The 23,393-nt window shown below is 38.5% G+C and overlaps 2 protein-coding genes and 1 pseudogene across 9 annotated transcripts in view; 2 read left to right on the forward strand and 1 right to left on the reverse strand.

The window, feature by feature from the left end:
* Nucleotides 1–14,410, forward strand: part of Dnm1l (dynamin 1 like) — a 56,876-nt gene extending 42,466 nt beyond the window's left edge. For 5 of the 8 annotated variants that reach the window (XM_037209962.1, XM_037209965.1, XM_037209963.1 and 2 more), the window contains 11 exons: nucleotides 1,961–2,081; nucleotides 2,259–2,414; nucleotides 2,646–2,735; nucleotides 4,659–4,751; nucleotides 7,140–7,196; nucleotides 7,786–7,863; nucleotides 8,133–8,165; nucleotides 9,747–9,923; nucleotides 10,266–10,375; nucleotides 12,327–12,486; nucleotides 12,711–14,410. In XM_037209962.1, the coding sequence (XP_037065857.1) occupies nucleotides 1,961–2,081; nucleotides 2,259–2,414; nucleotides 2,646–2,735; nucleotides 4,659–4,751; nucleotides 7,140–7,196; nucleotides 7,786–7,863; nucleotides 8,133–8,165; nucleotides 9,747–9,923; nucleotides 10,266–10,375; nucleotides 12,327–12,486; nucleotides 12,711–12,767 (1,132 nt within the window). In that variant the 3' untranslated portion in view covers nucleotides 12,768–14,410. The remainder of the gene's footprint in view (nucleotides 1–1,960; nucleotides 2,082–2,258; nucleotides 2,415–2,645; nucleotides 2,736–4,658; nucleotides 4,752–7,139; nucleotides 7,197–7,785; nucleotides 7,864–8,132; nucleotides 8,166–9,746; nucleotides 9,924–10,265; nucleotides 10,376–12,326; nucleotides 12,487–12,710) is intronic. The other 3 variants (XM_037209964.1, XM_037209968.1, XM_037209969.1) reach the window with 3 other exon arrangements.
* Nucleotides 14,411–15,966: 1,556 nt separating this feature from the next.
* On the reverse strand, nucleotides 15,967–23,348 carry Yars2 (tyrosyl-tRNA synthetase 2). The gene is made up of 5 exons (XM_028894708.2): nucleotides 22,570–23,348; nucleotides 21,740–21,907; nucleotides 19,862–20,017; nucleotides 19,222–19,392; nucleotides 15,967–16,250 (listed from the first exon to the last, which is right to left on the reverse strand). The coding sequence occupies exons 1-5, from the start codon at nucleotides 23,331–23,333 to the stop codon at nucleotides 16,091–16,093; spliced, it is 1,419 nt and encodes a 472-aa protein (XP_028750541.1). The 5' UTR covers nucleotides 23,334–23,348; the 3' UTR covers nucleotides 15,967–16,090.
* LOC114710556 lies at nucleotides 17,194–19,215 on the forward strand (annotated as a pseudogene).
* Nucleotides 23,349–23,393: the final 45 nt, after the last annotated feature.

A 23,393-nucleotide genomic window follows, 5' to 3' on the forward strand; every position in this document is an offset into this window, starting at 1 on the left:
ATATTTATTATCTAACTTTTTAAGGGAAAAATTTGTCTCACTTCTAGATTTTGTGAATCAGCAGAAACAAATACGGTATTCTTAGAAGCTGATAAGATAGCTGAAGAAAAGTAGGGTAGGATAAGCTGTTAATTTTTTGTTGCCTTAAGCCTTATATCAAAGTTATTATATACTAAATAATATGAAAGCATACTGTATCCATACTCCTGAAATTACTTAAATTTTAATAATAGAGAAACTGCCTCAAGAGATTTAGTGTTGAAGACAAGACAAAGACATTTAAAAAAGGGATAAGAAAGGAAGAAGTCAAAGTCTCTATTTGTAGATGACAAGATTCTTTTACTTAAAAGACCCCATTAAGTCTACTAAAAAACTAATAACCTATTGAACACAATATGCACGACATAAAATCAATATTTTAATAAATCCTTCATATATCTTAATGTACTCTCAGAGAAAGAAATTAGGAAAAATACTCCACTCAGATAACTCAAAAAAAAATTATTTAAGAAAATATGTAGCCAAAGAGAAAGACCTCTACAAGGAGAACTTAAAGACTCTGAAAGGGGAAACCACAGAAGATACTAAGTAATGGAAAGAACTTACATGCTCCTGAATTGACAAAGTTATTTTGAAAATGGCCATGAAACCAAAATTAATTTACAAACTTAATGAAATACCTATCAAAGTTCCAATGTCATATTTCATGGCTTTAGAAAGTACTATATAAGCTTTTGTATGAACCACAAAGGCCCACATGCCAACCTCAAATTATACTGTAGAGCTATAGTGATAAAAGACAGTCTGGTACTGATATAAAAAGCAGACAGATGCACCGATGGAATAGAATAGAGGACCCAGAATTAAAATGAGAAAGCTACGCCTGTTTAATTTTTGACAATGGCAAAAACATTCATTTGATAAAAGATAGCCTGTTCAACAAGTAGTACTGGTAGAGCTGGATGTCCACATGCAGAATTAATTTGGATTCTTTCACCTTATAAAAAGTAAATTCAAAGTGGACCAAAGACCACTGGAGCTCTAGGGAAAACAGGGAGTACACTTCAAAACTTTGTGGTAGGCAAGAACTTTGTAATAGAGCAAAACACAGAAACTAGTCTCGAGTATCACCATATGGGGACAACATGAGAATAAACATTTCTGCACAGCAAAAGAAACTATTAGCAGAGCAAACAGCCCATAGAATGGGGGAAAAGTCTTTACTAGCTACACTTCAGACAAGAGACTGATACCTAGAATTTAAAACCAATTGCAGAAATTAAACACCAAGGAAATAAAAATCCTAATCAGCAAGTGGGCAAATAAATGGGATAGTTTTAACAAAATCACATAGATGGGCAATAATTGTTTTAAAAAGTGTTCAGTATTTTGCAGTGTGACCTCACCCTAGTCAGTGGCCTTCATCAACAAATTCAACAAAATGTTAGAGAGCAATCGTTATTCACTGCTGGTAGGGGTGTGAATTAATATATCTCTTGTGAAAATGAGTTTGGGTATTTTTCAAAAAATTAAAAATAGTACTACCATATAACCCAGCTATTTCCCTCCAGGGCATAGCCCAGAGAACTCCATGACCTCCCATAACGATAACTGCACCTTGTGTTTGTTGTTGCTCTATTCACTATAGCAAAGAGTTGGAATCAACCTGCTTACCCATCAACAAATGAATGTATAATGAAAACTTGGGGCATATGTAAATAGAATACTATTCAACTCTAAAGAAAAAAAAATCACAAAATTTGAAAGAAAATTAACGGACAGAATGGACTTAAAAAAGAAGCCCTTATTCACTGTTGGTGGGGTATCAATTAATACAGCTATTGGATTTATGATGAAGTTTTCTCAGAAAATGAAACAACCCCAAAGCTTAAAGAAAAATATAACTTGTAGTTTCTTTTCTTTATAGCAATGCGTAATCATATAATTCATTGCTTTTCAGATGCGGTGGTGCTAGGATTTGTTATATTTTCCATGAGACTTTTGGGCGAACCTTAGAATCTGTTGACCCGCTAGGTGGCCTTAACACTATTGACATTTTGACTGCCATTAGAAATGCTACTGTGAGTATGCTTAACGAAAACGAAAGAGGGTAAAGCTTGATTTGTATGCATATCTTAAGTTGATGTACAGTTTATTTTGCTCTTCAGAAAAAAAGGAACAAAAATGGGATTATTTTTTATTCTTTGAAAGACCTGATTATGCATAGCTACAGTAAGAGTTGAGTTCTGTCTTTTCAGGGTCCCCGTCCTGCCTTATTTGTGCCTGAGGTTTCATTTGAGTTACTGGTCAAACGGCAAATCAAGCGTCTAGAAGAGCCCAGTCTCCGGTGTGTGGAACTGGTCCATGAGGAAATGCAGAGGATCATTCAGCACTGTAGTAATTACAGTACACAGGTACCTGTGAGATGGGATAGAGCCCATCAGATCAGCCCTGCTTTTCAGAGCGGGAGGAAATGGGCTACAAGTAAACTCACGAGTTCCCTTACCTAGGAGTGATTTTTAAATGGTGTTCGTAAATGTAACTTCCAAATCTAATTCAGTACTTCAGTGATTATTTAATTTTCTTTTTCTTTTTTTAATTTTCAATTAAACAAACTAACATTTTTGTTTCTCTGTTATATATAGGAATTGTTACGGTTCCCTAAACTTCATGATGCCATAGTTGAAGTAGTGACTTGTCTTCTTCGTAAAAGGTTGCCTGTTACAAATGAAATGGTGAGCTACTGCCTTGTTTGAATCACCATTAGCAAAGGTTTAAAGTTTCATTTGTGTTTTTTCCAGTATAACAACATTTTGATTACTTCAAGCATGTTTCCTAGTGTACGGTGCGAATCATAAGTATTTAAGTCTTATTTCCAAAGTAAGTTTTTAGTAATTCTAGTGCACAGTATTTTTTGATATTTTAATCATTACTAGCCTGAATTCCAAGTTTCATGAGGACAGAATATTGTTGAAGGTCTCGTGTAGCTGTTTCTGTTCTGTGCTGCCATTGATCATTGTGGGAAATTGGTCTGTCTCTGGACTCAGTAAGCCAGACCTTTATAGCAAGCTCACAGAAGCACATGAAACAAGCAGCCCACATTCGGCAAGCCAGTCCTATACAGGAAGCTCACTTTTGTTCTGAAGCACAAGGGACAACCCACATTCTGCTTGTTCTATGACCTGATGGTAGGAGTTAGTAGTTACTATAGTGAGATGTACTTGTCCACCCCATCCCTATAAAAAAAGCTAATATTGCTAGAAATGTAAGCTTCAGCATTTGAAATTACTTTTATGTCCCTAATTGGCTAGCAGTTTTTTGTTTTCCTTCTGGCCACTAAAAATGCAGTCGAGTCTTGGCTCAGATTACTGAGCCTCACTTGAAGTTTATAAATAGTATTCTTGGAACTGTTGGTGAGTGGCTGCTGAGTGGTTGCTTACTTAGGGGGATTACTGTCAGTCAGGTGCCTAAACCTGATGTCATACTCTGCCCATCAGTGTCCTAGAACTACTGAAATGTCACGTCACCAGCTCTGCACCATTGAGTGATATTCTGGAACTTGAAACAGTACAGGGCAGTCATAAGAGCCTCAGTTCCTTTTGTACTAGCTGCAAAAGAAATCTTTTGTTTTTTTTCTCAGCATATTTTTATCTGTATCTTGTGATTTAACTAGAAGCATTATAACCTTGGCCAGCAAACAACTAATGGGTTAACGAGTAGCTCACCTTGTGCAGTAGTTCATTTGGTACTTGATAAGTAATGTTTTAATAATTTTTCTTTTGTTCATAATTGGCAGTAGGGGAGTCAGTTTCGGAGAAAAGCTGCAACCAGAAACATTTAGACTAGAAGATAAAAATGCTCTAAAGGTGACCATGGTCCTGTATACAATCCCTTCCCCTCACCAGTATTTTTGTAAGCAACCCTGCTGAAACTCAGTGCATCATTAAAGACAAGTGAAAGAAAAGGACTTCGAGGTGGGAAGAAAGATAAGCAGGAGGCGGAGGGGACAGGAAGAGTAGTAGTGAATGTGATTAAAGTACATTATAAACATGTATGAAAACATCACAAGTAAAACCAGTTATGGATAACTAATACATATTAATTTTTTAAAGATTAAAAAATGATGTAAGCTTATTCTCTGTAAGCTTTAGGAATTCAGTTAGAAGAATGAAAACATTAATTTTCACTTTTCCTTTTGATTGCTGTCTCATTAGACTTGTAGCCCTTTTGATTTTAACTGTGTGCTTCATGGTTCAGGCTATGTTATTACTAACTACCTCAGGCTTACATATATTCATTAATGGAGTAAAATTAGCATCTTTCACTTATCCCTAATTATGAACTGTTTCTTGTTAAAAGTTGGAACTTAAAATTGCATCAGGTAAATAACTTTTCCCAGTAATAGGAAATGACTTTGAAGCTCTCTTAATGTCATTTTTCCTTTCTAGAAATGCAGTTTTAAATCTGAAGGTAAATAATTTAGAGTTAATTATCATTGGGCATAGAGTATTATTTGGAGTATAATCATCAAGTATTGAAAATGTTTCTTATACATACTCAGTATTGTCTGTATAATAAGTTTTTTTATATTTAGACTTCTCAAAGTTAGTTTAGACTGGCATATTTTTGTATATTAGCCTTATTTTGTTTTTTTGTAGGTCCATAACTTAGTGGCAATTGAGCTAGCTTATATCAACACAAAACATCCCGACTTTGCTGATGCCTGTGGGCTAATGAACAATAATATAGAGGTGAGTATAGTGATCATTTTTCAGAGGTTGGAAATCACCTCCAAGTAATTTCATACAAGAGATGTGACATATTACTGCTAGTTGTATGCCCAGGAAATATGTAAAGTCCTTACATTGCTTTCTTAATTCTAGCTCTCAAAATCACCAGGGACAATGATTTTTTTCTTTCTAGTTAGGAAACAAAAAGGATTTATTGATTAGTGTTGAAAGATGATCTTGCTCCTTTTCAGTAACTATAAGTGTGTAAAACCAAGTGAATGTTTATAATTGAGGGGCTTTTGGCTCTGCAAACTATGAAAGAAATATTCTAAGAATTAACTAAATTCATAATTTGGAAAAGTAGTAGATTGTGCACAGTAAAGCGCCATACCCCCTTTTTTTAAACACTCAGAAAGTGTTTTTTAACACCCAGAAAATGTAGGCACATATGTGCTGCACTAGAGAGATAGCTCCGTGGTTGACAGTACTAGCTGTTCTTCCAGGAACCTGAGTTTAATTTCCAGCACTCAAATGGCAGCTCACAACCATCTGTAACTCCAGTTCCAGGGGATCTGACACCTTCTGGCCTCCATAGGCACCAGCATGTATGTGATACAGACATACATGCAGGCAAAACACCCATACACATAAAATAAAAAATACTTTTAAAAGTAGGCACACTATAGAACTTAAAGGATGATTATAAATATTATACATACATATATGTGTGTGTATGTGTTTATATATGTATAGTATACATATAAAGGGAACTTATCAGAAGGACTTACAAGCTATGGTCCAGTTAATCCAACAACGGCTGCCTATGAACAGAAAGTCCAAGAATCCAGTAGTTGTTTAGTCCATGAGGCTGCATGTTTCAGCTGGTCTTCAGTATATGCAGGAATCACAAAGAAGTAGGCTCTAATGCCAGTGAAGGAATGGACCTGATAACAAGATGAGAGCAAGCAGGCAAAAAGAACAAAAGCTCCCTTCTTCCATGTTCTTATATAGGCTTCCAGCAAAAGCTGTAGCCCAGATTAGAGGTAGGTCTTCTCACATCAAAAAATCTGGATTAAAGATGTGGCTTCCCGGGTTAGAAGTGGATCTTCCCACTTCAAATGAAGCAAAAATCCCTGACTGGTATGCCCCTCCTTTTGGGGGGTTTTAATTAATTCCAGATATAGTCAAGTTGATAACAACCATAACAGGATTTCAGATCAACACTGGAAATATAATCTCTGCTTCTTACGACTGTACCAAAGAATTCTGTGTATATTACCATTTAATCTTTAACCCTCTGAAATTAGATATTGTTGTCAGAGGAAATGGTGGATTAGGAAGAATCAAGCCACATCTGCTGGAATCTAGCTGGTGGTTTTCTTGGTAGGATTAGAATTGTCATTCTCCAGATTGCTCTGCGTCACTCTCAAAATGAACGTTTTTTAGTGTGCTTTCCTTCTGAAGATTAAAATCCACATAGTTCTATCATTTTATCTATTTATTATTTATCTATTTATTATTTTATCACTTGGTAACCCATGAAAAATAGAAATGTTTACATTTTTGCTATAAAAAGTTTTATATTTAAGAAATCATTTTGAAACTTTGTGAACTTACAGGTCTTTGCAAGCTTGGGGGTGTTGATAAAATGTTTTCATTTGAGGGGCAATTTTGACATGATTTTAACTTATATCAATTTTCCAAATGCCTGTAAGAGACTTATTACCCTTGTCTTTATTTGTCTATATCTACTTGTCTTGGTGCTTGGATATTGCAAGTGCTCAGTACATGACGACTTGAATCTAACATTGTGTCTACAGTTTTGTAACAGTTTGATAATATAACAATGAGTAATTGATCAGTCTGATGAAAATTAGATAGGTGGCAGTATTTCCAGGAGTTGGTATTTTTTAAAAGGATAACCCTTTTTTTAAAACAGACCTTTAAGTTAGGGGGGTTTTGTTTTGTTTTGTTGTTTTTTTGTAGTCTGACCTTTAGGGGTTTACATTTTCTATGTTGTATATACTTCAAATTCTTCATAGTACGCTGAAAGCCTATTTCCCACATTCATGTTGGGACAGTTTCAGTCAATGTTTCTTAACTTCCTGAAGGATATTTATCTGCTGCCCTCTATTTGGGAGTCCCTGGTAAAGGGAGCTGCTGTTGGTGATGCTGGGTTGGATCCCTCAGCAGATGTGTTTGGACAGAAAACAAACAAGCATAGGGAAGTGTTAGGGTCAGGGATTTGTTGGGTTTTTGTTTTTGTTTTTTAATATAATCAATTATGGCATAATTCCCAAGAGGAATATGATAAATCTGTTTCTCCACACTTTTCAACTAAAATGAACATGTTATAATAGGCCTATCTCTCTATTCTGATAATTACAAAAACTTGGTTACATTTTATAGGAACAAAGAAGAAACAGGCTAGCAAGAGAACTTCCTTCAGCTGTATCACGAGACAAGGTAAATAAAGAAAATTGTTTTTATAGTATATTCCCCACACCCAGAGGTCAGCCTCAGCCAGGTTTATTTCTGTGTGAGAATGTTTTCTTCCTCTGTCTCTAATACTTTAAAGGTGTTAGAGTAAGAGTATAAAAGTTTTAAAAAGCTTTGAATGATTTAAAAAGAAAGATGGCTTTGAAGTGTCAAGGATTCTTTAAGATTCAGATTTGCTCAACAGTGATTTTATTGTAAGGGAGACAACTTGGTATGCAGCAGATGTTACTTCTTGGCAGTGACTTTGAGCAGTTGTTGTACCTCTTATCCTGGGATCCTTGTCAGAAAGGCTCTCAGTAAGTGATCGCCCAACCACAACCACCAAAAGGAGCAGCAGCTTTAGATTTAGGTTTTCTTACTTGTTCATCTGTAGGAAAAGTCTAACAAGTGGCAGTGCTGTAGGAAATAAAGCAGAGTACAGACTCTTATCTCCGTGGGTACTTTTGTTTTTATACTTTACTATTTTGTTATAGGGGGAAAATTTTGTCTATAAAATGTTTCCAAATGCATTTTTGGCATCCTTGATTTTTTTCCTCCCCTGCATTTTTGCCTTTAGTCTTCTAAAGTTCCAAGTGCTTTGGCACCTGCCTCCCAGGAGCCCTCCCCTGCCGCTTCTGCTGAGGCTGATGGCAAGGTCTGTTCTCATTCCTAATCTAAGCCTGCATGCCGAGTTTGGAGACAGTATGCTGAATAAAGTGATATTAATATGGGGTATTGTGTTTTTAATTGTGTAGCAAAGTATATATCCAAGTATTGTTGACTTGCTTTCCTTTGCTTGCTATATAGAAGCTATACATAGAAAAATAATTCTAAAAGGAAATTATCTTCTACTTTTAAATTTTCAAGCTATTGCTATTTAAATCTTGCTTGTTAAATTGCATGTTTTAACATATCTTTTAACAGTTAATTCAGGACAGCAGAAGAGAAACTAAAAATGTGAGTCTCTTGCTTTAGAATGGAAATAAATGTTGGTGCCTTTGGTTCTCACTAAAATACTCTTCAAATTCATCAAAAACTTGTTTGTACAGTAACCTCCATGTCTTGTTGTCTGTGTTATGGTCTTAATGTTCCTTTTATATAACCCGTGTAAGGTGCCATTAGTCTAGCTTTAACGCTGTTTTCTACTAAAAATAGCCTTTCCTACCTCTGTTACCTCCAAGATTAGCTTCCAGTGTCTTCTTTTGGAAGAGATTAGGATGTTGGAGCTAGAAATGGACTCTGGGACATTTCCTCTGTAAAGATCTGAGCTCTAGCCGCCTCAGTGCCTTCCTGTTTCCCTTCAAGTTCTGTGTTAACGTTAACTCTAAATACAGAATTTCATGTGGGCTTTCAAAGCTTAAGCAAATTCAAAACATGGAAACTGGGAGATTCTTATTGATTCTTGATAATATTTTTCATAGAAAACCTGGGTAGAATATTCAGGCCAATTCCTTTCCCCCTTTTTTCCATTACTTACTTTCTAGGTTTGTTTCTCACCCTCTGAGCCTTACAGACATCATCTCTCAGCCATGGTCTTCAGAGAACCATGCAAATCACCACATAAGTTTCATTTCATTCGTGGTTCACTTTCCTTATGATTTCATTTAGTTTATCATAATTCATGTATGTTTAATAAACACTAAAAATGTTATTTACTCCATAACACCTACATATAAACATCACTTGTATATTTTTGACACCGTGACAATTTTTCAAATTTGAATGATTCCCCAAACTGCTGTTTTTCTTACAAGTACCATAACAGTCTTCCACTACATTTATGACTCAGTTATCCTATGTTTAGATGATCTTAAAGCTCTAAAAATGTCTCTTAAACACTGATATATTTTGTTTTTCCCACTGTAGCAAATAGTCACTTTTTTTCTTTTAGAAGTCAAGAGTCAGAACCCCGAAAATAGGGTTGCAGAAACAATTGTGGTGAAGGGGAGCAATGGATTCTCTCACTGGATTCTTTCTCAGGAGTGCAGACTATGAGGGAGCTTTTATGTTGCTTATGGTACATTTCACATTCTGGGTAGCTTGTTAATGTGATAGTTGGGTCTAAGGATGTAGTCTTTTATTAAAGAGGTCTACTTTTTATTTTGACTTAAGGGATATAAACTGCTTTTAGAAATATGTAGAGACATGAGCTCACAGCTCTGTAAGCTTAGTTCAGTGGTTAGTATTGAAGATTACTTTGATGAGATGGAACCAAGTAGCAGTTCTGTTTTCTTGTTTGTGATTTTAGTCTAGTATTCGAGGAGTGAAGAAAGATGCAACGTTTTGAAAAGTCAATAAATGATAAATAAAAAATAAAAATTAGTTAAATGGGACCTGAATTGGCTATTGGCTTGCAGACAGCTTCAAACAGAATCTCAAAGTTTCTAGAGATGTATGCCACCATCATCTGTGACTTCATTATCTATTTGAATAAATTCCAGATAGGTACTACCTGTATGTTCTTGATTACCATCCAAGAAAATGAACTTCATCTGTTGTCAAATATACAGAGTATAGGTTTGGAACGTGTGTTTTCAGGTTGCATCTGCAGGTGGTGGGATTGGAGATGGTGGTCAAGAACCAGCAACAGGCAACTGGCGAGGAATGCTGAAAACTTCAAAAGCTGAAGAATTACTTGCTGAAGAAAAATCAAAACCAATTCCAATTATGCCAGCAAGTCCACAGAAAGGCCATGCTGTCAATTTGCTGGATGTGGTAAGCCATAACAGTTTGATTTAAATCTACTGACAAACCAAGTTAGTAGCAGACAGTCTCTAATCAGAAGAAATTAAGGTCTCAAAAAATTTTCTTTTAAATATTAAATGTTGCCGGGCGGTGGTGGCGCACGCCTTTAATCCCAGCACTTGGGAGGCAGAGGCAGGCAGATCTCTGTGAGTTCGAGGCCAAGCCTGGTCTACAGAGAGAGAGATCCAGGAAAAGCACAAAGCTCCACAGAGAAACCCTGTCTCGAAAAACCAAAAATATATATATATATATATTAAATGTTGCCATTTCAAAATAGCACAGAAGTAATGTTTTTCCCTTATCCTTTTTTAGCCAGTTCCAGTTGCACGAAAACTGTCTGCCCGTGAACAGCGGGATTGTGAGGTTATTGAAAGACTCATCAAATCATATTTTCTAATTGTCAGAAAGAATATTCAAGACAGGTCAGTATTAATATATAAATACTGCTGGATGAGTTCATGATCTGTTTTTAAAAATCATACATTTAAAATTTTAGATTAGCTTTGATTCTAAATCTTAACTGTGATAGCAAGACTTATTAGTCTATTGACATGGAATGATTAGGATATTATATATCAGCTGGAAAAAAATAAGAGGATCTAGGAATAGTGATGCATGTCTGCAATCACAGATATTGAATATATATTCAGCCTCAAGGAGAATGATCACAAATAGAAGGCCAGCATGAAATGCCCCCCACCCCTACCCCAAGTCTCAAAACAAACTAATTAGAAAAGGGTAGCAGTGTGGTTCCCATGCTATAGTATAGAATTAGTTTAGTGTAGTATTTATGAAGCCCTGGATTCAATCCCCCTCAGTGCTCTACAAAAATTGAGAAATATTCTTGTGAAAAAATTCTGGAAAAATTGAAATAAAATATGGTTGACATAGTTTAAATTTATTCAATATAAAGCACACCCTTTGTCAATAATAACTTCCTATCTGCCTCACTTCTAATACACCATATTTATGAATTAGCCTATTAGACGTTTCATGTTAAATGGGAACACAATAGTTATTATGTGTCCTTTTGTCTGGCTTCCTTCACTTGTGGGTGTCCCTCTCTTTTTAAAAAATATTTAAGAATTTCTTGTGTTTTGATCATTTTTCCACTCTCCGTCCCCCAACTCTTCCCAGACCTATCTCCCTCAACCCTTTCTCCCCCTTTCTCAATCCAGGCCAGTTTGTGCTGCCTGATGCTCTTGGATGTATGGCCTTGTACTGGAGTTTGGTTGACTTCAAAGAGGCTACACTCTAACCCTCTCCCAGCAACTGAGAATTTCTAGTAGCTCCTCTGCTTGGGATAAAGCTCTGTACCTTACACCCTAGTCATGCTGAATTTTGGTCTGATTTAGGCTAGCACTAGTCTTGTACATGCTCTCACAACTGAGTTCGTATTTGCAGCTGCCCTGCTGTGTCCAGAAAAGTTTCCTTGTCATCCAACACGCCTTCCATAGTGATCCTTGACCCTTGGGAAGAGATATAGGTGCGCTATTTAATGCTGAACATTGTGTAATGTCTTATTCTCTGCATCTTGGCCACTTGTGGGTCTCTATGTTAACCACCATCAACAGCAAACAAGATGGGTATAATGATAGGTCATTATGAACTGGTTTAATACTGTATCCATTTAGTATCATAGTGGTAGGTCCTCTTCTAAGGTTGTTGACCTGTCTAGCCATAGGTTCTTGGCCCAGTAATGGTGCCAGGTGTGGGATTTATCTTGTAGAGTGGGCCTTAAATCTAGTCTACTTGACAGTGTGTTTTAAAGCTTGTTCATACTATAGTATGGATCGGCACTTCCTTTTTACAGTTGACTATAATACTGGATTATATGCTATACCAGATTTTGTATGTCTACTCATCACATTGTGGATATTTGACTTTCAGTTTTGGCTGTTAAGAATAACAGTCAATGTTGTGTTTATAGATGGGATAAAGATTAAGTGAAATGAATGAAGCTAAAATAGCAAGGACTGTGGCTTTGCTTAATGTTACTTGAAGGTATCTCTTTTACTAAGTATATTAAATATTCATTTATTCATATTTACTATTTTACAAAGCAATACTCTTTAAAGTCTAAAGCAGTGGTTGTCAACCTTCCTAATGCTGTGACCCTTTAATACAGTTCCTCATGTTGTGGTGACCCCAACCATAAAGTTATTTTCCCTGCTACTTTATAACCGTAATTTTGCCACTGTTATGAATCAGAATGTAAATATGATATGCAGGGTATCTGATATGTGACCCCTGTGAAAGAGTCGTTTGACACCCCCCACCCAAGGGTGGTGACCCACATGTTGAGAACCACTGGTCTAAATTTTTTTCAATAGAATTATTACCAAAATGTCACAATTTTACTTTGCTTTGCAGTGTCCCAAAGGCAGTGATGCATTTTTTGGTTAATCATGTGAAAGATACTCTTCAGAGTGAATTGGTAGGACAGCTGTATAAATCTTCCTTATTAGATGACCTTCTGACTGAATCTGAGGACATGGCACAGCGTAGAAAAGAAGCAGCTGATATGTTAAAGGTAACTATTAAGTTTTTTTTCAATTTTTCTCCCTGGAATATACACATACAAAATTTTTAAAATGCATTCTGATCTTGTCCCCCACCCCCACTCATTGGTGCCTGATTAGATTCAAATTTCAAAGAAGATACTGCCTTTCTTTTTTTAAGCATTGAAATGGAGACATTTCTTTACAAAATTCAAATTAACACCGTAACTGAATTTTTTTATTTCTTTTAATGCAGGCATTACAAGGAGCCAGTCAAATTATTGCTGAAATCCGAGAGACTCATCTCTGGTGAACAGAACTGTTTAACACCCAGACTTTGTTGACTTGAACCTGCTAGCTACTGCCTACCTGAGTAGAAGTTTATTTATGAACTCTTATGTATTGCAGTGTATGAATTTGCTCGTGTGAAGACTGGCTATATACAAGCTGAAAAGTATACTCTGCATTACAAAACAAATCACATTTAATTCACATTTTTAAAGTTTCCTGTGATACATGTATATCAAGTCTATGTCTGTTTCAGTCAAACTTACAAGAACAATTGATATTCTAGTTGTACAAAGCAGTTTGCGTGTGGATATGATGACCCATGTAACTTTTTTTTAGTCTTAAAGCTGCAACCGTAGTCCAGAAAGCTCCAGGACATTTAATGACTATAATGCATGCACTATTATATAGACTGATTGGGCTCTAAAAGATGGAGCTTGGCAAGTTCCTCACATAATCAATGTATCCACTTATCCTTCATTTTCATAGTCTTAAAAAACAAAATTCTATAACCTTTGCTGTTTTAAGAAATGTGTAAGAGCTGAAAGACTCAAAGATCTAGGCTGTGTAGTTAATGGTTTATCCACTTCTGACTCTACACTGCCCTCATGTATTAAAAATTAAAATATACTTTGATTCATAATTAAGCCTGAAGACATAAATTGACTTCCTGCATTTAAAAACTATTGGGAATTTACTTGGTAACAATGGCCGGTCATTTTAATTTCTAAAAGATCCAATGATGACCTAAATTTCCCTTAGTTTACAAATAAAAGTAACAGCAATGCAGATATACACCCTTAAAGCATTGGGCTCCAAGACTCAAGTAAGGTAGGACCTAAAATTCTACTCTGTACACATTAATAATGGCCACTTTAGTTCTATACCAAGAGAAAACATTCAAATAATGGTATGAAACCACTAGTGGAACTTGGTGACTTAAAGAGAAACACTTGGACATACACATACACCTGAAAGCTTTTAGACTATTTAACTGTATTCAGAGGTTGAGGGTCATGTTTACAAACTGGAAATTGCCTGGGCAATTCATGGTATAAACAGCATTAAAATTTTTTCAGTCCTAAGTGAAAATCTTTGGTGTATCTAGTTCTGTCTCTAACCAAATAATACATTAGTGTCAAAAATATTAAAATTTCTTTTCAGGTTATACCCGGGCATTTTATGAAGTATTATTAGCAAGGAAAACAAGAACATGTTATCTTTAGTTTAAGATACCCACTTAATAATCTCAAACACAAAAAGGTCCACTTCAGTCTGATGATAATGTGTTAATAGTACCAGCTTGACAGTGAGTGCACACTGCCTAAGTATGTTAGCACTTAAAAAAGTACCCTGCCATCCAACTGTTAGGTATCTATGATTTATTTCTTAAGAGAGATGACTACCACTGTAGCCTTCTGAATTTGTAAGGGGGAATGCACCTTTACCCAACATTTCAAATAGATTTTAAATGGAAGATACTAGCTTTAAAAATGTGCTACCATAGTGTACTTGTTAGCACTACACACTTTGTACAAAGAAAACAGAAGCTGCTTTTGTGTGCTTTTACACCGAGATGTGTTCTGAAACAGGAGATAATCTCTGGCATATTTATAAGACCACTGTATGTTCTTTCTGTGTAAATAAAGCTGCTGGTATGAAATGACATTAACGTTTGCCAGTAAATGACTTTTTCCAGACTTGCCTCAGAAAAAGGTTTAAATAGCTGTATCTTTTAAACAGCTGGATCTACTTCCTAGCCTAACAAGTCAACTTGTATTGCACCAGAAGTTTTATGGCATGTAGCATGAATCTTAAAGGTTAATAAAAATCAAACCTGGGCCAGGTATTGGGGTGAACTGAAAGATCAGGGAGACAGAACAGGCCACAGCTACCTCACCTCCACAGGTCCTCAGCTGATCCTGTTTCCTCAGACTGGATACCTCTGAGTCCTCATCCAGAATAAATCTCAGCTGAACTGCTGCTCGAAAGCCTGAAAGCTTAACCAGCCAAATGCTTCTAGTTTCTGGTCCTCACGCCTTATATATCTTTCCTTTCTACCACCACTTCCTGGGATTAAAGGTGTGAGTCACCATGCCTGTCTGTATCCTTGAACAGATGGATTTCTGCCTCTGGAATGCTAGGATTAAAGGCGTGAGCTACCACTGCTATCCTCTATGTTTAATATTGTGGCTGCTCTGTCTCTGACCCCAGATAAGTTTATTAGGGTGCACAATATTTTGGGGAACACAATACCACCACAATGACATTTTTCTGTTACATTGTCACCACCAAGGCCTTGTTAATCTCCATGCCTACAGATTGAAGAGAGAAACTTGCTCCAAGTAACCCAGTGGTGAGTGCTCAGAACGTGAACACTGCACTTTGCTGCAGACTTCCAGAAGCTGTTCAACACTTTCTGCTTCACTTGTTCCCTGTGCACAACCCCATGGCACTCTCTTGACTTACAGTCTGGAGAATTCACTTGCCTGGTGTATACAAACCTAAACTAGTCTGACCTCCAGATTCCCTTCACCTTTGTTCTCCTGACTACATACTTGGTGAGACACTTTTGTTCTTTGGTTCCCTAAAATGCCTGCCAAGGAAACCACTGACAAAAATAGGCAATTAGGAGTAAATAGAATGATACTGAAACACAGGCACAGAAATGGAAAACTAAACTACAAATGAAATCTAGTACTGATTTGTGTTTTGAGAAAAAACCATTATTACAGTTTCTATTAAGAACCATTGTTGGGCTGGAGAGATGGCTCAGAGGTAAAGAGCACCGACTGTTCTTCCAGAGGTCCTGAGTTCAATTCCCAGCAACCACATGGTGGCTCACAACCATCTGTAATGAGATCTGGCGCCCTCTTCTGTATACATAATAAATCTTTTTAAAAAAAAAAAAAAAAAAAAAAAAAGAACCATTGCCACATCTAACTTCTTTTTGTTTTTTTGGTTTTTTTTTTGTCTTTTGAGACAGGGTTTCTCTGTTCTGTTTATTTCTTAGCATCACTCAGAAAATTTGTTTCCAACAGCAGATTTCTCACTTCCAAACAGAAACTAGAACCTTGCCTAGTTTATAGAACTGTTTCTATAGCACTACTGAAATCAGTAAGTGCTCTGCACCTTACATAATGTATAATTCCATAGACTTCATTTCCATCGTACTTCATCAGTCCAAGAAGCAAGATGGACAGATCTTTCATAAGAATACACCATAGTTAGATAACACTTTATTTATTTAAAAATGCACAAAGGTGTTTACATTGTAAAGCCTTGTTCGGTTTTTGAAGACCCTCCATGTTTTGAAAATGAATGATGGACATATTCGGACAAAATCTTTCACAGCTGAAGCCATTTTATAACGTAGAAATTCCTTTTTCCTATTTTAAGTAAGGAAAGTCCATTCTTGAGAATATGTTGTCCAATTACTAAAACACTCTCAGGATTTGTTACCTGTCTGTGATTTATACTGACTCCGCCTTCTGTTATCATCCGATATCTGAAAATAGAAAGGTTTAATAACTAGAAGCATCCAATCACCAGAAATGACCTGACTTCTACTTTTTGAGGTAAGCTGTCAGTAGGTCACCTGGCTGACCTACACTCAAACTTCAACTCAGGTGGGTCTCACACCTGTGATCCTCCTGCCTTAACCTCCCGAGCATCTGAGATTACAGGCTGGCACCACAGACTCAGACAGGAGATGACAGGCCTGCACCACAGACTCAGACAGGAGATTACAGGCCTGTACCACAGACTCAGACAGGAGATTACAGGCCTGTACCACAGACTTAGACAGGAGATTACAGGCCTGTACCACAGGCTCAGACAGGAGATTACAGGCCTGTACCACAGGCTCAGACAGGAGATTACAGGCCTGCACCACAGACTCAGACAGGAGATTACAGGCCTGTACCACAGGCTCAGACAGGAGATGACAGGCCTGTACCACAGACTCAGACAGGAGATTACAGGCCTGTACCACAGACTCAGGAGATTACAGGCCTGTACCACAGACTCAGGAGATTACAGGCCTGTACCACAGGCTCAGATGGACCAGCTCTATGACACATTCACCCCATAATGGCTTTTAATGGAGATTTACTTTTCAGAATTTCTATTATTGTGAGGGAAAAAACTGCCAGACAAGAAACTCCTGAAAACAAAAAAACCATTTTGCTTTTAAAGTATATTACCCATAAGATACAGGTAACAAATACCACTACTTGAATCTTTTAAGAAAAGTTAACAGGAAAATATGAATAGTACTGTTTGAATAAAAACAAAATTCTTAATCAGCTGATCTCATAAATGGAAAAATCAATAGCTGGTTTAATAAATGTATGATACCAGAAGTACGTTTTACTGACTTTCACATTCAATTTATTCAATGAAGTACTTACTATGTGCTAGGCATAAATAGCATCAAAGAGATAAAGACAATGTTAACACCACTGTCCAGCGCTGTGCTGTGCTGTGAAGGCCTGGATGTTTCTCTAGGGGCACACTGGATAAGTGAGGGCCGGGAACTTTTGTCAGGTAAGATGTTAAGACACTGGGTGACAGTAATTTTGACAAGCAAGGAGCAGCAGCAAAAGGGAGCCTTTAAAGTCTGTGAATAAAGTAAGCAGTGCCTTTCTTTCATCGGCATGTGTGACTAAGTCAAGTTAAGCAACTCACTGAAAACAGCTTTATAAAATCAAGCCAACAACAAAAATGTTCCTATTTAGAGATAAATTCCTTTCTTCTAGGAAGACTGCTTACATGATGAATACGCAGGCCAACCCTATTTACGGTATGAAAAATACAGTACCACTGCTGACTGGCTAATCAGCAAATACAACAGAGCGAAGTTCACAAGAAAATGCATAAACCCAGATTTGCTGTAGGGGAGATTAGACTCCAACCTTAAATTTAGTGCATTTTTTAAACTTTTAATTAATTTAATTAATTTTAAGTAAAACATTGGGGAATAAATAGATAAGGTAGAATGGCAGGCCATGAACAAGGAGACATGGCTCTCGGTCTGCACCCAGAAATTTAGAGCTCAATGGAGAGGTAGACATTCCAAAACAATTCAAAGCAACTGTAACAAATGTCATTCATGTAACCATGGGCAAACGACAGGGACTTTATGTGTAAAGTCCCACAGGTGAGGCACCAAGGATTTCTGATTATTGCTATTCCTTGTACACGTTCCATTTATAACATGTAGTTATAAATGAACACTCCACATGCCAAATCGCTTTTTGTAGGGCAAAAGTAGTATTCCCTAATAATATGGTAGAGCTGAGGAATTGTAATATGCAGAAAAATGTAATGCCCAAGGAGAATATTCTACAGTTTATAAGCTTTATGAAGTTCTGTTTCTTTGCTCAATTCTTTTCAATAATTAAATTTTAAAATAGATCCTGTCCTCAAATGAGGATACAGGCTGAGTAAGAGGACGTCCTGAGAATCTTCTCACTTCTCTGTGACCAAATTCCTGAGCTGACTGATCCCAGTGAAGGACTGAATGAAAGAGCACTGTCCTCCTCAGAGATCAAGACCTCTCCAACTCTATGAACCTAACTTCTGCAAGAAATGAGGTACGTGACAGCAGTATCCAGAAAACACTCTGGAGACATGCTGTCAAGTTCAGCACCTCATAGGACGTCAAGAATCAAAGTGAAGGCCTTCCCGGAAGGGCTGAAAGGTGGGCACAGTGTGGCCACAACCCCCTGAGGCCAGTGGGCTGATGTGGAGGAAGCTATTAAGTGGGGAGCAAGAAAGCTTATAGCCCAGCTTTGATTAAAAATTACTTCCTTGTTCACTCAAGAAATTTACCTTTCTAACAGACATGAAGAAATAGTATCACAAAGATTAATGTTACTTCAGAAAATGAATAGTTTTGGAGATCAGAACAGAGAAAGGGCATGTCTCCTCCAAGTCCCTGAGACTGCTTCAAAAAGGAACATCAGTCTCTTGTAGGCCATAGAAGCTGCAGAGAAATCTTTACAGGTCAGGCTTAAGCCACGTCCACAGCCTGCAGTGCATTCTCTTGAGATCTGTTACCGGGCTGATATCAGCAGAAGAGCATGTCCCCAAATGGGTACAGTTTCTTTTAGGCAGAGCCCCATATCCAATCGGTGGTGAAAATCAAGCAGGAAACACCGTTCAAAACGAGGTGAGGTGATAACTTCTTCATATGTTGTTACTCAGAAAACAAAAATAAAATCAAAAAGAGCTGTTTGACGAAAGTCTGTAAGTCACGGCAGGAACTCGGGAACAAGTGTGCTTTGTGCTGTTTCACTGTACTGTCCGTCTGAGAGCCCCGACAAGTCTCAGGTTAGACTACTGCAGGGCTGCAGACTTGCCGATGAAAGGCTTTAAAACTAATGCAAAGACAGTGTTTGTTGAAGATGGTGCAGGAGTGCTGTGTGTGTTAAACATTCACTCTCATTTAAAAAAGAAAGAAAGTTAAATCTTACCCTCGGGGACCGTCTGGAATGGCATTTGCTTTTCGGCAAGTATCTATCACACTTGTTCCAGGGTCGAGAACTAATTCAGAAAATGAAGCTTCTTTGAACAATTCTTTTAACTCTTGGTCAGACATAACCTCCAGTGCCTCTATGCTGCTATGGTAAAGGGCTTGTGTACACCTGAAAAACATAAAACCACATCAGGGACTGCTAACCCCTTCCCCGACCAATTACGGAGTGCCCACTGTGTTCCACAGTATGGTTTTTCATTCAACAGCAGCATCTATTTTATGTGATCCAATAGAGACAATTTAAAAATAAGTTAAATACAGTCCAGGTTAGTCATGAGAAACTCCTAAAATCATCTTGAATTTTTCTTGTCTATCCACTAAATTTCATTAAGTATTCACTTCTCCTCTCAGCATTCCTTAGTTGCCTGTAGTTCTTTGACTCATGAGATTTCCCCCTTCCACGTCAGCACACCTATTAGTAGTTCACGTGTTTAGGCAGCCTTACTGCTGTAATGTGGGTGAAGTTTCCCTGTCATTTCTAGGAGACACAATCTCACAGCCAGTTTCCAGTCCTCCCTCTGAACCTTCAGTGTAGAGCTGTGTTGTGGACTGGGAGCATTAACTATTCTAAAGCCAACCTTTTAGCCGAGTCCAGACCTTCTTGTCCATGAACAAGCTTTGTGACTTCTGCAGCAAGTCGTTTCTGAGCACCCCGCTTTTCTGGTTCTCTAACATGCAGCTGCATAATGTGTTCAATCTCTGGAAGGGGGAGAAAAGTGAAGAGCTTCAGGTACCTGCAGGGCAAGAGATGACACATTAGGTGGATAGCATCTACCAGCTCCCTTATCTTAGGGGGAGAAAAACCTTTTACATTCACATTGGAATTTATGAATGAAAACATGTACTTACTGTACTTAAGCTGTACACTTAAGACATACAGAACCCCAATGGACAATATTTTCCAATACTTGCTTTCTACTTTCCTTAAGTAACAAAATGGTACAAAATAAACGAAGGCTCCAACCCCATCTCCTTCCATTTTTAATGCCAAGAGATAATTTGTGTGCTTCCTTAAGCATACTTTGACGTTTGTTTCATGTGTATCTTTAAAAAGCACCATGTAACTTAAAATTTGACATGAATAGTATTCTATATGTTAACTTTTGCAAAATGATATGTAGAAAAAGTTTAATGAACCATTGTAAAGCAAACACCTATGACATCATCCTCATAAGAAATACAAGATTATGAATAAAATCATGCAGAATACATTTTTCTAACTACTTTGACACACCACCATGTGCAAGAGATTTATGATGTCACAAGCACAGCTTTCCAAGCTATTATACTCTACTGTGGGCATTGTGTGTCTAATTTTGAAAATATGCTAATCATGCCATGAATACCTTCATATTTTTCTTGGTACACACATGCATGAATTTCTGTTAGGCACGTACCCAGTAGAGATTATGTCAGATCATAGCTTAGTTACAACTAAGTTTTCCTCTCCCTTTGACATTTGCACTCAGGTAAAGCTGGATCCTTGATTATACCACAGAAGACTTAAGGAGACCAACCAGGGTGACACAAAATTAGTGAGTTTATTAAGATGAAGGTACAATGCACAACTGAGATTCATGACTAGGCATCTACACACAACTGTCCACAGGATTTTGTGGCTAAGTTACATGGCTCAAAAGACGTGATTTACCACAATGTTTAAAAATTAAAACTTAAGTAAAAACAAAGGTGCTGGCTTTCTAAAGAATATCTTTGCAGATGAAACTATATGTGGTACACTGTTTAGATTTAGTGAGGAGAGGAGGGTCTCGAAATGTTGCCCAAGCCAGCCTGGAACCCTTAGACTCCCAGCTGGAATCATTGGCACATTCCATGGCTCCAATTGAGAAAAACCTAAAGGTTAGAGACTTGAGAGTCCTATCTGTGAGATGAGACAAAGGGAGAGGATGTTTAAATTTAAGATAAAAGGAGTAAATAACCAAGAATATGCAAGTGATACAATCCTATGTACTTACTAGACATAGGTAAAAACAATTTGGGTTTTAAATGTCACTGTAGTTTCTATTTTAACAAGCAAACAGTTCCTAGGACTGAGATGTAGTTTCATGTACAAGGAAGGGCATGGGAAAACCCTCACCGATGCCAGGCACGCTGGTGCAGTCTGTAATCCCAGCTTCTAACCACCAGGCCGAGGCAGAAGACTGAAGTCAGATACTGTCCTGGCCAACTCACAACATCTGATTTTTTTTCCCCCAGGCCTGGGATGTCTACAGTTCAATGGTGAAGCACCTGCCTAATAGCCATTCAGCCCTGGGTTCAACTCTAGTGTTTAAAAATAAACAAATAAAATTATGACAGTTAAACAGCAATATCCTGTGACACAATGATTTACACCTTCAGAATCAACATTAAAAACCTACAAAGAATAACGCTTCAGTACCTAAAACTGAAGCATAACTGTATTAGTTATTCCCAGCTGTCTATTAAAAGCTCACCTTTCTACACAATCATCTTGCTGTCTGACAAAGAACTGATAAAGTTCAAACGGTGATGTTTTCTCTCTGGTTAGCCAAACAGCGTTGCCAGCAGATTTTCCCAACTTTGCTCCAGTTGTACTTGTAATCAGAGGAACAGTGATTCCGAATACATCTTCTCCAGTCAACCTACACATACATTCAAGGTATTCTGTAAGCAGTTAGTTCCACCAAGCACAATTCAGATTTGAGTCTGGTTACTTACTATGTTTAAAAAAAGAAAAAAAAACAACAACAACTCAATCTGGACACTAGTCCTTAAGAACTATAACAGTATTCACTTCATATTTATTTACATTTGTCATGCTGAACTGCAACTGACAGAATACTTCTGAGCAAGACAACAGGAAGTGATTTCGAAAGATAGGCGGAAAAAAGACAAAACTGGATGAAGGGACACAAAGAAGGTACATTTAGCAGGTGCTTTTTAAAGAATTGTTTTTTATGATTTTGTTGTGTAGCACACGAGCCAGCCCAACACTCCATTTTCCTCAAGAAAATGTTGAAATCTTTATGGAGGTGAAGGGCTTAATTAATTAGACTACTAAACAGAAGTCCAATTATTTTCAGGTATAAATAACAAAAGCAATTTCTCAAGTTAGAAACTGAGGGCGACTCAGACACAATCCAAATCATTAAGTGGTCTGCTTCCAGCAGTTCTACAATACGCCCATAATTCAGACATCCTAACTCGAAAGGGCAGCATCTTACCATCTTCATATCGCATAACGGACTACTAATGTGCAGTATCCGTCCCTGGACTTCTGCAGGATCTAACAGGCGAAGCTTACTTGTGGATGAACTCGTATCCAGACACGATGTTGCCCAGCTGATCCGCTCCGCCCAGCTGGACCCGGCATCCGTAGCGCTGGAAGAGGTGGTAGAAGTCATAGGCCTGGAGCACCTGGTAGAAGAACTCCGCCAGGCTCATGCCCTCGGGGCTCTTGAGGCGACTCTGCACGCTCAGCCGACTCAGCAGCGTGCCCATGCGGAAGTGGCCGCCCACGGTGGCCAGGAAGTCCACCAGGTGCTGCTCCTGGAACCAGGCGGCGTTGTCGAGCACGGTGAAAGTGCCCCAGGACCGCCCGTCGGCGAAGAGCCGCGCGTGGTTGGCGGCCAGGGTCTCGAGCCCCAGGCGCAGGGCGCGCGCGTTGGCCTGCACGCACTCCGCGCTCTGCGCCTCGCGCCCCTTGGTCCGGCCGCTAGGGTCCCCCAGGCGGGCTGTGGAGCCCCCCACGAGCGCGATCACGTTGTGGCCGGCTCGCTGAAAGTGGAACAGACCCAACAGCGTTAGCAGGTGCCCCACGTGGAGCGAATCGCCCGTGGGGTCGAAGCCGCAGTACACGGTCTGGGGCGACGAGCCCGCCCGGCGGCGGTCGAAGAGCTCGGGGAGCTCGGTCTTCGTGCCGCTCTCGGGGAAGAACTCCTTGAACAGGCCCCTGGCCCGTGGCGCCGCCAGAACCCCCCGCGCGCCCGGGCGCACCGCGCGCAGCCCGCGCGGCCAGACCCCCGACCGGGGCGCGCAGCACAGGCGCCGCAGGACGGGCGCCGCCATCTTGCAGCACGCGCAGGGCATGCTGGGCCTCCGCCGCCCTGCGGGCACCAGCGCCTCACT

Source organism: Peromyscus leucopus, chromosome 12 (genome assembly GCF_004664715.2).
Source record: "Peromyscus leucopus breed LL Stock chromosome 12, UCI_PerLeu_2.1, whole genome shotgun sequence".
NCBI classification, from domain to species: Eukaryota; Metazoa; Chordata; class Mammalia; order Rodentia; family Cricetidae; genus Peromyscus; species Peromyscus leucopus.